At 37.1% G+C, this 14,728-nt stretch overlaps 1 protein-coding gene across 1 annotated transcript in view; it reads left to right on the top strand.

Annotated features, from left to right (window-relative positions):
* LOC126467803 (Fanconi anemia group I protein-like) overlaps nucleotides 1-14,728 on the top strand; it is a 269,273-nt gene that overhangs the window by 83,354 nt on the left and 171,191 nt on the right. Inside the window, exons 6-7 of the mRNA XM_050096494.1 lie at nucleotides 8,941-9,143; nucleotides 11,312-11,448. Coding sequence (XP_049952451.1) covers nucleotides 8,941-9,143; nucleotides 11,312-11,448 — 340 coding nt within the window. The remainder of the gene's footprint in view (nucleotides 1-8,940; nucleotides 9,144-11,311; nucleotides 11,449-14,728) is intronic.

Below are 14,728 nucleotides of genomic sequence, written 5' to 3'. Positions count from 1 at the left end.
TCGGAGGCAGCAGGTGACCCTGAGGTGTAACCTGCCTCCTTGCATGCTTCACGCCTTCCCAGCCTCACGATAACGTCATCCTCCAGTGGAATTTCTGCGTTTTTTTCCACCATCTGGCTGAGCTACAGCAACTGTTAAGCTTTACATCTTTTTCATCCGGAAACAGAACTTTACCACTCACTGTAGTGGAGACATATCGATTCTTGGGACTGATTTTCGATGCCCGATTGATATGGCTTCCTCGTCTTTGTCAGCTGAAGCGGAAGTGCTGGTAGCACCTCAATGCCCTTCGCTGCCTGAGCAACGCCAGCTGGGGTGCAGATCGCTCTACGCTGCTGGAGCTCTGCAGAGCCCTTGTACAATCCCAACTTGAGTATGGGAGTCTGGTTTATGGTTTGGTGGCACCCTCAGCATTGCATTTACTCGACCCAGTGCATCACTGTGGTATCCGACTGGCAACAGGGGATTTTAGAACAAGTGCGGTGACTAGCGTCCTGGTGGAGACCGGAGTCCCTCCATCGAAGGTCAGGTGTGCACAACTGCTCGCCAGTTACGTTGCACACATTGTCGTTCTCCTGAGCATCTGAATTACTGTCTCCTTTTTCCATCCACGACGGTTCATCTCCCAAATCGGAGGCCCAAGTCAGGGCTTACAATTGTGGTTTGCGTCCGATCTCTTCTGTCTGAAGTGGAGTTCTTGCCTTTACCACCTATATTCAAGGTCCATACGTGTACATCTCCATGGTGTACACCTAGGTCGAAGCTTCGCCTGGACCTGTCATATGGTCCTAAGGACTCTGTTAACCCCGCGGCTCTCCACTGTCACTTCCTCTATATTCTTGACATGTACTGGGACCATGAAGTGGTTTACACTGGCGGCTCCATCGCTGATGGTCACGTTGGCTTGGTGTATGTACATGGAAGACATATTTAACAGCACTCCTTGTCAGATGGCTGCAGTGTTTTCACTGCAGAGCTGGCAGCCATTTCTTGTGCTCTTGAGCGCATCCGCTCATGCCCTGGCCAGTCGTTTCTTCTCTGTACTGACTCCTTGAGCAGCCTACAAGCTATCGACAAGTGTTGCCCCTTGCCATCCTTTGGTAGTTACCATCCAGTAGTCCATCTATGCCCTGGAATGGTTCAGTCATTCTGTGGTGTTTGTGTGGACCCCAAGCCACGTCAGAATCCCAGGAAATGAACTTGCTGACAGGCTGGCCAAATAGGCTACAGGGAAACCACTTCTGGAAATCGGCATCCCTGTAACTGACCTGCGATCATTATTATGCCACAAGGTTTTTCAGCTTTGGTAGACGGAATGGTATAATCTCAGTATGCACAACAAACAGCGTGCCCTTAAGGAGACTACAAATGTGTGGAAGACCTCCATGCAGGCTTCTCAGAGGGACTCTGTGGTTCTCTGCCTGCTCCGCAGTGACTGCATGTGGTTAACACATGACTACCTCCTCTGTCGCGAGGACCCACCTCGGTGTCACTGTGGCTCACAAATGACTGTCGTCCACATCTTGCTGGACTGCTCACTTTTAGCCCCTCTGTGATGGACTTTAAAACCTTACGAGCACCCTACCTTCAGTGTTGGGCGACGATGTCTCAACAGCAGATTTAGTTTTACATTTTATTTGTGTGGGGGTTTTAATCATACCATCTAAGGGTGAGCATTTAGCCTTCTCTTCTGCTCTCGCCTTTCTTTAATTACCTTTTCCAAAACACAGTTAAACAGTAATGGAGATAGTCCATCTTCCTGTCTAACACCAGTCTTTATTTCGAATGATTCAGAAATCTCTCCCATGAATTTAACTTTAGATCTAGTCTCAGTTAACGTTTCATTAATCCATGTTAAGAGTTTAATTATCCAGCCCTTGTTCCTTTAAAATTTGGCAAAGAGATTCACAATCAACTGAGTCGTAAGCCTTTTTAAAATCCAGAAATGTACATACAATATTGTTAAGAGAAATTCTTTGGTGTCTGAGGATTAGTTTTAAAGCAAGAATTTGTTCCAGACAGGATCTGTTTGCTCTAAAGCTGCTTGGTATTCACAAATTTTAGGTTCTAGCTGTTCTTGGGCTCAATCAAGCAAACACTGTGAGAGAATTTTGTATGTGACTGGGAGGAGAGAGATTCCTTGGTAATTATCAACATTGATCCTATCCCCTTTTTTATGCAATAGATGAATTAGGGCAGTTTTCCAGTCCTCAGGTATTTTGTCAGTTTGCCAGTTATGTCCTGTTAGTTGAGTGATCTCTCTTGTAGTGTTAGGGCCAGCTGATTTTAGTAATTCTGCGATTATACTGTCTTCTCTGGATGCTTTATTGTTTTTAAGTCTCTTAATTTGTTTAGTTATTTCGATTTAGTCAGGTGCTTTAGAGTTAGGGTTGGTGTTATAATTTGCTGTGTTTGGAATTTATTCACTGGTTTTGGGCAGTTCAATAGTTTTTCAAAATAATTAGCAAGTACCTTAAGGTTTTCCTGGTCATTAAGAGCCAAACTGCCATTTTCATTTTTGAAGCAAAGTCTTTGAAGTTGGTAACCAGTTAGTTTTGTTTTGAATGTTTTATAAAAGTTTCTTGTATTGTTCTTTTGAAAATCTTTTTGGATTTCTAAAAATTGCGCATTTTTGTAGTTTCTTTTAGGCTGTCGGATTAATTTAGATGTTTCTTTTCTCACAGTTGGAAAGGTGGTGGTCTTTTCCTCAGTTTTGTTACTATTCCAGTTTTTGAATGCCTCATGGCTAGACTTAACTGCCTTTTCACAATCTGCATTCCACCAAGGGTGTTTTTGTTTCTTTCGAAGCGGAATTAAATTTTGTGCTGTTTTGATGAACTTTTCTTCTAGGCTTTGCCAGTTATTGTCTTTTGTGCCAAGTTCACTTGTTAGACTTGGGGTTATTTTAGCAGTGTCAAATTTTGGGATAACATTTTTTGTTTTGTGGAGTTTCTGAGGCGGAAGTTTACTTTTATTGGCGTTAGATAATGGTCAGAATCAATATTAGACCCTTTCCTAACTCAGACATTTAAAATTTCTTTGTAGTTAGGGTATGAAATTGCTACATGCTCGATTTTAAATTCCCCAAAAAAATGTATTGGGTTCCCGCTAGGGTTCTTTTTAAAATGTGTTGACATGATTTGAAGGTTAAAATTTTTGCATGTTTCAACAAGTCTTTGGTCATTTTGGTTTGTCCATTTATGCGCAGGAAATCCACCCACAGTTTTCTTATATTTTTTTCTCTTTACCTAATTAAGCATTAAAATTGCCCATTAAAATTTTAGCATGGTTTGAGGGAATTTTTGAGATGATGCTTTGTAATGTTTTCCAAGCTTCATTAACTTCATCAGATTTTTTACGCTTATTCTAACTGACTGACATCTGGGCATTAATTAAAGTGTATGCTTTATTTGCATATGTAAGAGAAATTGTTATTAGTATATTATTAATGGGTTTTACCTCTGTTATTGAGTTTAAAATATTTTTGGAGACTGCAAAAGCAACTCCCAAGATGTCACACATAATTAAGTATTCTTTTATCAGCTTTACTTTTAAAGAGACAATAATTGCTGAAATCCATGATGTTATTGTCTGTCATTCGTATTCCTTGAAGTGGCAAAATTTGAACCTTCTCTTCTTTTAATGTATCTCCCAACTTATGTTTACCTGGTTGCAAAAGTGTTTGTATGTTGTGTTGCAAAAAATGTATTTGTTTTGGTTTAAAAGTTTGCCACAGGACTCAGACTTCCTCTGCTGAATCACATTGCATTTTAACCTGGCAGCCCCAGAATCCGAAAGACCAGTTACGCCAGTGATACCGGCAGTGGGTTGACCACCTGGGGTAATATTGTGATTATCAAAATGCTCCATGATTATTGTACCTGGAATCAGGTGGGGTTGAGTAGACTCACTGAGTGAACTCAGAACGTTAAGACTGGAAGGGTTAGTTCCAGAATATGAATTTCAGCCGCACCACTGGTGAACAGACACTGACCACTTTGTTGCTTGCTACAAGGCAGACGCAAAGTGGATTTGGTTTTGTTTTCTCTATTTTTTACCTATTATTATTATTATTATTATTATTATTATTATTATTATTATTGTTATTATTATCTTTCCTTCCTCAGACGTTATGTCTGGTTAAAAATGGAAAGTGACGCGGACCTCGATCAAGCGTGACTTCCTTTTAACTGTACGGTATATGTTACATTGCATGTAGGAACTTTCGGGTAATTGAACATGTATCAATAATTACAGATTTCTGTAGTTTTATATATACATTTGGATGTAGCTGTATTGCGTTGATGTACTGGTGGATATTGTGTGGTACGACTCCTGTAGTTGATAGTATAATTGGTATAATGTCAACTTTATCCTGATGCCACATGTCCTTGACTTCCTCAGCCAGTTGGATGTATTTTTCAATTTTTTCTCCTGTTTTGTTCTGTATATTTGTTGTATTGGGTGTGGATATTTCGATTAGTTGTGTTAGTTTCTTCTTTTTATTGGTGAGTATGATGTCAGGTTTGTTATGTGTTGTTGTTTTATCTGTTATAATGGTTCTGTTCCAGTATAATTTGTATTCATCATTCTCCAGTACATTTTGTGGTGCATACTTGTATGTGGGAACGTGTTGTTTTATTAGTTTATGTTGTATGGCAAGTTGTTGATGTATTATTTTTGCTACATTGTCATGTCGTCTGAGGTATTCTGTATTTGCTAGTATTGTACATCCGTTTGTGATGCGATCTACTGTTTCTATTTGTTGTTTGCAAAGTCTGCATTTATCTGTTGTGGTATTATTATTATTATTATCTTCACTTTCTCAGACGTTAAGTCCGGTTAAAAATGGAGTGACGCGGACCTTGATCAAGTGCACTTCCTTTTGACTGTACGGTATGTGTTATATTGCATTTAGGAACTTTCGGGTAATTGAACATGTATCAATAATTACGGATTTCTGTAGCTGTATGTATATGTTTGGATGTAGCTGTATTGCATTGATGTACTGGTGGATATTGTGTGGTATGACTCCTGTAGTTGATAGTATAATTGGTATGATGTCAACTTTATCCTGATGCCACATGTCTTTGACTTCCTCAGCCAGTTGGATGTATTTTTCAATTTTTTCTCCTGTTTTCTTTTGTATATTTGTTGTATTGGGTATGGATATTTCGATTAGTTGTGTTAATTTCTTCTTTTTATTGGTGAGTATGATGTCAGGTTTGTTATGTGGCGTTGTTTTATCTGTTATAATGGTTCTGTTCCAGTATAATTTGTATTCATCATTCTCCAGTACATTTTGTGGTGTATACTTGTATGTAGGAACGTGTTGTTTTAAAAGTTTATGTTGTAAGGCAAGTTGTTGATGTATTATTTTTGCGACATTGTCATGTCTTCTGGTGTATTCTGTATTTGCTAGTATTGTCCATCCGCTTGTGATGTGATCTACTGTTTCTATTTGTTGTTTACAAAGTCTGCATTTATCCGTTGTGGTATTGGGATCTTTAATAATATGCTTGCTGTAATACCTGGTGTTTATTGTTTGATCCTGTATTGCAATCATGAGTCCTTCTATCTCACTGTATATATTGCCTTTTCTTAGCCATGTGTTGGATGCGTTTTGATCGATGTGTGGCTGTGTTAGATGATACGGGTGCTTGCCATGTAGTGTTTTCTTTTTCCAATTTACTTTCTTCATGTCTGTTGATGTTATGTGATCTAAAGGGTTGTAGAAGTGGTTATGAAATTGCAGTGGTGTAGCCGATGTATTTATATGAGTGATTGCCTTGTGTATTTTGCTAGTTTCTGCTCGTTCTAGAAAGAATTTTCTTAAATTATCTACCTGGCCATAATGTAGGTTTTTTATGTCGATAAATCCCCTTCCTCCTTCCTTTCTGCTTAATGTGAATCTTTCTGTTGCTGAATGTATGTGATGTATTCTATATTTGTGGCATTGTGATCGTGTAAGTGTATTGAGTGCTTCTATGTCTGTGTTACTCCATTTCACTACTCCAAATGAGTAGGTCAATATTGGTATGGCATAGGTATTTATAGCTTTTGTCTTGTTTCTTGCTGTCAATTCTGTTTTCAGTATTTTTGTTAGTCTTTGTCTATATTTTTCTTTTAGTTCTTCTTTGATATTTGTATTATCTATTCCTATTTTTTGTCTGTATCCTAGATATTTATAGGCATGCGTTTTTTCCATCGCTTCTATGCAGTCGCTGTGGTTATCCAATATGTAATCTTCTTGTTTAGTATGTTTTCCCGTGACTATGCTATTTTTCTTACATTTGTCTGTTCCAAAAGCCATACTTATATCATTGCTGAATCCTTCTGTTATCTTTAGTAATTGGTTGAGTTGTTGATTTGTTGCTGCCAGTAGTTTTAGATCATCCATGTATAGCAAATGTGTGATTTTGTGTGGGTATGTTCCAGTAATATTGTATCCATAATTTGTATTATTTAGCATGTTGGATAGTGGGTTCAGAGCAAGGCAGAACCAGAAAGGACTTAATGAATCTCCTTGGTATATTCCACGCTTAATCTGTATTGGCTGTGATGTGATATTATTTGAATTTGTTTGGATATTAAGTGTGGTTTTCCAATTTTTCATTACTATGTTTAGGAACTGTATCAATTTAGGATCTACTTTGTATATTTCCAATATTTGTAGTAACCATGAGTGGGGTACACTATCAAAAGCTTTTTGGTAATCAATGTATGCGTAGTGTAGCGACCTTTGTTTAGTTTTAGCTTGATATGTCACCTCTGCATCTATTATCAGTTGCTCTTTACATCCTCGTGCTCCTTTGCAACAGCCTTTTTGTTCTTCATTTATAATTTTGTTCTGTGTTGTATGTGTCATTAATTTCTGTTTAACGACTGAAGTTAATATTTTGTATATTGTTGGTAGGCATGTTATGGGGCGATATTTAGCTGGGTTCGCTGTGTCTGCTTGATCTTTAGGTTTCAGATATGTTATTCCGTGTGTAAGTGTATCAGGGAATGTGTATGGGTCTGCAATGTAACTGTTAAATAATTTAGTTAGATGTGAATGTGTTGAGGTGAACTTCTTTAACCAGAAATTTGCTATTTTATCATTTCCAGGGGCTTTCCAATTGTGAGTAGAATTAATTGCTTGGGTGACTTCATGTTGCAAAATTATCACTTCAGGCATTTGTGGTATCATCTTGTATGTGTCTGTTTCTGCTTGTATCCACCGTGCATGCCTGTTATGTTGTACCGGGTTTGACCATATGTTGCTCCAGAAGTGTTCCATGTCTGTTATGTTTGGTGGATTGTTTATTTTAATGTGTGTGTTATCTATTGTCTGGTAAAATTTCTTTTGGTTTGTGTTGAATGTTTGGTTTTGTTTCCTTCTATTTTCACTTTTTTTGTATCTTCTGAGTCGTTTGGCTAATGCTTGTAATTTCTGCTTCTTTTCGTCTAATTGCTCTGTCGCTTCTTGTTGTGAGATTTTACCTAACTTTTTTCGTTTTTTTTTTCCGAGATTTCATTTCTTATAAATTGTGTTAGCTGTCCGATGTCTTTTCTCAGTTTTTCTATTTTGATCTGTAGCCTGTGTTGCCATGCTGGTTTTGTGGGTTTCTTCTGTGAGTTGGTTGGTTCTGATCTCTGCCTAGTGTGTATATTTAGTGTAGTGAGTGCTCCTATATAAACCAGTAGTTGTAACTCTTCCATTGTTGTATTTTCATTTATTTTGTTGTGTATGATTGTGTTGATAGTTTTTATTGTTGTTTCGACTTGTGGGTTATTTGGTGGTCTACGCAAGAATGGTCTAATGTCTGTATTTGTGTCTTTGTATTCTATATATGTTAGCTGAAATTTTTCTTCTATATCTAACATCTGTGTCACTTCGTGTTCTATTTGTGCTTGTTCTGGTGGCTGTCTTAAGATTTCGTTTTCCTCTGATTGTTTAATTGGTGCATGTTGTTCTTTGTTTGTTTGCTCTGGGATGTGTGAGTCCATTACTGTATTTTCTTCTTCTTCTGATTGCACATTATTTTGTTCCATTATTTGTTGTACTTGTTGTTTGATGTTTTCTAATTCTGACTGGGGTATCCTGTTATTTTTTATTATTACACGGATCTGATCAGCTAATCGTTGTTCTGTTAAAAATTTTAATTCTGGGTATCTGGTAATAAATGTTGTGTATACTTGTGATCTGTATCCAGTTGTGTTGGTTCCTAGGTTTGTTGCTTGGTAATAACAGAACATGAGGTGTCGATTAACTTCATCTGACCATCTCATCCTCTGTCTTTGTTTTCCTTCTAGGGTGGTTGCAGGAAGCATATCCTGCAAAACACCTCTATTTGGATTTAAATCATTTTCCAGTTGGCTAGCAGTGTCGTTACCATTGTGGGCGGGCATAGGGTTCAAGCGTCGTCCCCGACCATGACGGCGCTTGTCCGAGGCTTCTTTAGTTCTGTCCTGAACCAACTAATCACACTAAAAGGGGGGTTAGCCCTATTAGTGGTTTGTTCTTTTCGTCGCCTTTTACGACTGGCAGAACATACCGGAGGCCGATTCTTTTCCCGGGCCTCCACGGGTTATTATTATTATTATTATTATTATTATTAGTGTGTTATTATTATTACTATTTTAGTGTTTACACCTATGAAAGTATTGTCTTGTGAGCTGTCGGTAAGCATGCTAATTTTATATCTGCAGTAACTTACATTGATCTGCCTATAATATAACATGCAAGGGTTTTAAATTTAAAAATAAAGAAAGGAAAAAAAAAATGAATTCCTTCACCGACTGAAGCCATTGAACAGAGTCATTCATCCATATATATTTGAACTAAAATATCATCACAAAATCATCTGAAATCTTAATTATATTCTTGTTGGTAGAAACTGAGTTAAGTTACACAGATTTTGAACTATATTTTATCTGAACATTTCAACTTTGTAGATGCAGTGGACATAAGAGATATTCAACGATCTGAAAGTACAGTGCTTTTCCATATCAGCCAGGCTGCTGCTGGTGGGCATTCTATTGTGAAAGAACTAATCAAGAGTCTGAAGAATGTACGCAATGCTCCAGAATTTGTGTTAAACCCATTTTTGGTAGCTGTTTTACTGTGTGTGTCTTCCATAAGTTCCTATGAAGACCAGGTAAAATTTTAATAAGACAGTCCTATATAATGTTATTTAAGTATTATGCTTCATTAGCAGTTTCTGCTTACTAAGTACGTATCTTATCGTAGTGCAATTATTGATAATTTTTTCGTGGCTAGTATATTCTTCCGAGAACATAAAATCGTATTTGTAATACAATAGATGTTAGGTGTACTTTTTGGGCCATTTTACAGTGTGGTGTTGGAGTGGTCCAACATTTTTATCCTGGGCACTCAGCTTACAATTACAGATATCTGCTGAATACTTTAGGAAGATGACACAGTGATTGGATTCATATTTGGGAGAATAGTACTTCAGGTTACCATCCAGCCATCTTGAAGATGACTTCTGTAGTTACCCAGTTTCACACTAGTTGAATGCAAAGATTGTTCCTTCAAAAAGCCTATATCTGATTTCTCCCTCATCCTTCTTTAACTAAGGATATTCTAGTTTAATAACCACTCTGTTGGCAATCACTAATCTTCCTTAAGCTGCGGAACAAAAACATTTCACTTACAAGCATATCATGTTTATTGATATAAACTCCAAAATAGTATATGTTGCTTCACATTTCAGGTATATTCCACATATGATTGAAGACTAAGACATGCGTATGAAACTGCCAGAGCAGTGGTAACTGGAACAGCTTCTTATTAATTCATAGAAGGCTCCTTGGATGTAGATCATCTCTGTTGATGAAATGATAAGAGTGGTGTTTCATTTTCTGCACTATTTCTACACCTTGTTCTTCTTTTTGTTTCTTTTAGTGGTATTTTTCATTCCAGAAGCAGTTCAGAAAGTCTTAGGTCTTTTTTCTGTTTCCGTATTGGTTGTCTTCTTTCTTAGTTTAGGTAGATGTCAAGTATTTAGTTTTCTTCTGTCTCACATGTCATATACTTTCATAGTTATTTATTTAGAAGTATTTTATAGAGTTTGAAGCCATATAGTTTTAATCCCCCACACACAAAAAAATTAGGCTACGACAGTGAAACTTGCGGGTGTTGTTTGACCTCCTGTAAACATTCACCCTTTAGTGCCAATAATATATATATAATAGAAGGAAACATTCCACGTGGGCAACCTGACGAGGCAACCGTTGGTTGCGAGAGCTAGAATTTTGTGTGTATGTTTGTGTTTGTTTGTGTGTCTAACGACGTGCCAGCACTTTCGTTTGGTGTAGAATTCCGCATTTTGTGGGCAACCTGACGAGGCAACCGTTGGTTGCGAGAGCTAGAATTTTGTGTGTATGTTTGTGTTTGTTTGTGTGTCTAACGACGTGCCAGCACTTTCGTTTGGTGTAGAATTCCGCATTTTGTCTGTTCAGAAAATATTCCACTTTGAAAATTCTCATTATCGTACTGGAAATATCTACCATTCAATGGTTTCTTCATATAATGAAAGAGGAAGTAGTAGTACACTAGGTGCCAGGGCAAGACATTATAGGGGGTGGGCAAAATTTGATTGCCTAGAGAAGCAGCATACACGAGTGTGTCCTGTACAGAATGAGCTCGGTTGTTGCCCTCGAGAAAAATCACTCCTTGGACAACTTTCCATGATGTTTCATCTTGACAGCCTCCCATAAATTTGTCAGGACGTTTCGATAGTGTACTCCTGTGATGGTTTGTCCCCTTACAAACCATAACCTTGCTGTCCCAGAAATAGACACAGCATCACCTTTCTTAATAATAGTTGCATCTTCACCTTTTCGAAGGTGATGAATCCACATTTCCATTACTTGATTTGCTCATTTGTCTTGGGGTCTTAGTGATACACCCAGCACTTGTCCCTGAAGATTAGGAACTAAAGAAGTCATTTGGAGAGTGTTGACATAGTTGCAATGCTGAAGGCTTCAGTACCCGGAGATAACTGGCCATATGTGTGTGAGTTGTGCTTGTATTGATGAATGACTGTATCCAATAACTAATTCATTTACTAATTGTTCCCTCCCAGATATACATAATTTGCATTTTTTGTCTCTTCAATAGTTCTCACATTTTGTTCAATATGAAGATAATGAACTTTTGTGGTATTAGTAGAATCTTTTTTTGATTTTGTTGTTATTTTTTTTGCACATTTATGTGAAATGGTATTGTTGCATAAGATGTCACATTTTTGTTGCAGATAATGTGTGAGCTACACTGATTATGTCTTTGTTGCTTTTGCAGGCTTTTGATATTTTGAAATTGGCAGTTATTCGTGCATCAACAGAAGAGGAGAAAAGGAACAGTTCGGCTTGGTTGAGAGACATTGTTCCAAAAGTATTAAGTATTCAGCTTGTTTTCACCAAAGTAATTGAAAGCAGGTATGTTACTGTGATCAAACTTTGTCATAAAGCATAAAACTTTAACTTTGCTGCTAAATTATATATACATCTCTGTTATGTATTGAAAGCTTTGTATTGTGCTAGCCAAGACTATAAATCTCATATTTGGATTCTGGATTTGCAGATCCCATTTAACACTGCAGGGACCAGTTTACCACATACAATTCATAACTGTCATTCCACAGTAATAATCAGTATTCTAATGTGAATTTTGGAAGTGTGTTTCATTTGCTGAACAACAGGTAATTTGCAAATATTAGTTGGGCTGTTCCGTGAACCTGGCCATTTGTTATGCCAAAACTTTGCACCCTAAAAAATCCAAATTTAGTTCTTGTCTTTGCCTACTGGGCATTGCTGTCAGCTGCACCAAGACATCACTGTAGCAGCAAAAGTTTCATGTCTAGACAGTGTCTATTTTTAGCACAGTGTATCAATGCTGCAGCAACTGTATCCACCATTAGGAAATTATAATACTGTACTTCCATAAAATTGTTGACCACATAAGATAGCAATAGTCATGATACATCTGTAGTAAACTGTGTGTGTGTGTGTGTGTGTGTGTGTGTGTGTGTGTGTGTTGATGGGAGGAGGGGGAGGGGGGGGGGGGGGGGAGGAAGGATTGTTCAGGTACCCAGACGCAAACGTGCTACCTTTGCTATTACAGTTCACAACTCTTATCAACTCTATTACAGTTCTGCAATCGCAGCTGCAACTCATTTTACAGGTTATACAAAAATATTTATAGCCTGCAACTATAGATGTTGTTATTTGATATTTAACTATAATAAATTGTATGAAACACAATGGGCTTCTGATAAATCATTATTGTGCGCGAGTTCAACCCTGTGTTGCTCAATCCAGTGTGGCATCCCCCAAGTACTGCTCGTGATGTAATACTGATGTTGGATCTTATTGGCCATGTTCTTCTCCACAAGACAAAAATCCAAGTTGACAGATTTTTCATGTCATATTTCACAATGTTGCGGCACATGAAATTCCACATTGTAACATCACTAAATTTTGCCCATTAATGCTTTCACATCTCAGGAAAAGATGCCTTTAATCTTAACATTTATGGTACACTTTAGAACTGGGCACACAATTTATGGTGGTACGTAAACAATAACAGTTTGAATTTGAGATTATCACTGAAGAATTCTGACTACATTTTAATCACACAGGAGTTATCTAAATAAGTGTTTCATTTCAATTACACCACAGGGTGGGTGCTAGAAGATAAATTGTTGTAATAAAAGGTTCCACGGTTCATTAAATATTGACTGTCAGTTACCTTTCTTTTGTACTATGTAATGACATTCATGTGCACATTGTTGTGACTATAATGATCATTACTGAAATTACTATAATGAGCATCAAAAGAGAGAAAAGATTTGCAGCAACTTGTCACTATTTAGGTTTTTCAGATTTATGTTATTACCTTCTACTGAATTCAGGTGTTTTTCACCAGTCTGTGGAAGGAAATCATTTAGGTTTGTGCTACATTTACTACTTTGAAGATAAATAGAAGACATAGTGTTTAGTCTTCTCCTTTATTCTTATAAGCATGGCGTTGGGTATCTTAGTAGAATGGATTGTAGAGCTTGTATGTCTTACACACATGTGGTTACAATTGATGTGTTGTCTCCCCCCCCCCTCTCCCCCCCTCTCCCCCTCCTCCCATCAACACACACACATACACACACACACACACACACACACACACACACACACACACACACACACACACACACACACACAGTTTACTACAGATGTATCGTGACTATTGCTATCTTATGTGGTTACAATACAATTCTGTCAAGGTATCAGTAACCGCAATAAGAAGATATTGAATAAGAGAGTAAATATGGTGGCTCTAATTTAACAGTGTAAATCTAGATGTGCACCTGTAGTATATGTGTGCAAGACAGCAGAAACTGGCATTAGGTAATAAATTTGAATATGTAAATAGGGACAATTTCCTGCAAATCCTTCCTCAGTAATGTAAACTACATTCACGATGTTCATAATTCATTGTGAGGAAATTGATTTGGATATCACAGCATGACACAAACTTCAGCAATTTGTCCAACAAGCTAAAAGGATAGTTGTAATTAGTTTTTACCTAAATAAAAGGAATTAGAGAGGTAAATCTCTTTTTTTATAGTCATGTAGGTTTATACAGAAGTAGAGACCGATTGTTACACAATAATTCTGAGATTGCATTTCAGATAAGATTAACTGTATTCACTCTTCTTGAGAATGTTTCCCTCAGAACCTTCCAGCAAAATCTCTAAGAATTTATGATTATGTAAGACTGTACAGCCAAAAATATATAATATTATTTAAGTGCAAGTGCAGAAGTGCAGATTTTACAGCGATGCAAAAGATGAATATTTTGTGGCCAAATCAAGGTGATTAACTGAAACAGATGTAACTGCAAAAAATACCAATTCAGTCTATGAAAATGGAGTTGTAGCTGTGAAACAAATTGGGCTAAAATAGAAAAATAAGCTATTGTGACTGAAGGCAGCATCTTACTAAGAAAAATATTTGTACCTATTGCATCAGATAATGATATTGAAATTGGTGCAATGATCAAAAACCTAAAGCATCATTTACTACTTACAGGAATCCATCACAAGGAGGAGAACAGTTTCAGAATATAGTTTGTTATAAACTTCAGAGATTGTAGAAACCATGTTAAATACAGTAATGTTGTGTTTTTTTCTTGTAATATATATCAGATGACAAAGTACATAAACTTAAATGCAACAAAAAAACAGTGTTTTTTGAATGGTAATTGACTCTTACTAACAGCAACATTAAATCTCTTGCAATTAACTCATATAAAATTAAGTTAGACAGTGAAAATCTCCTGGGAATAATTTGAATTATTTATGGCACTACTAACATACTTTGATTATTTTTCTGCAGAGTGAAATATTTTCAGTGATTCATACACACAATCAAATTTTGAATAACAGCAAACATAAATTACAACCAACATGATTTCACAACGGTACTATAACTCAAACAGCAATAAATGAAGGAGTTACACAGTTACCAATAAACGAATCAAGACCTTTGTGAATATGGCAGTAGAACTAACACGCATTAGACATGATGGAAAACTAGTTAGAGACAAATACAACCGCAGTGTTCTCTTCCTGCAGCGTGGCACATGCTTCCGTGGTGCCACCAAACAACTTCATTCAAGGTAGTGATGACAGTACACTTTCCTTGAGCAAGATATCAGCAA

Source organism: Schistocerca serialis, chromosome 1 (genome assembly GCF_023864345.2).
Source record: "Schistocerca serialis cubense isolate TAMUIC-IGC-003099 chromosome 1, iqSchSeri2.2, whole genome shotgun sequence".
Lineage (NCBI taxonomy): Eukaryota > Metazoa > Arthropoda > Insecta > Orthoptera > Acrididae > Schistocerca > Schistocerca serialis.
This window is presented reverse-complemented; position numbering and strand designations above follow the sequence as displayed.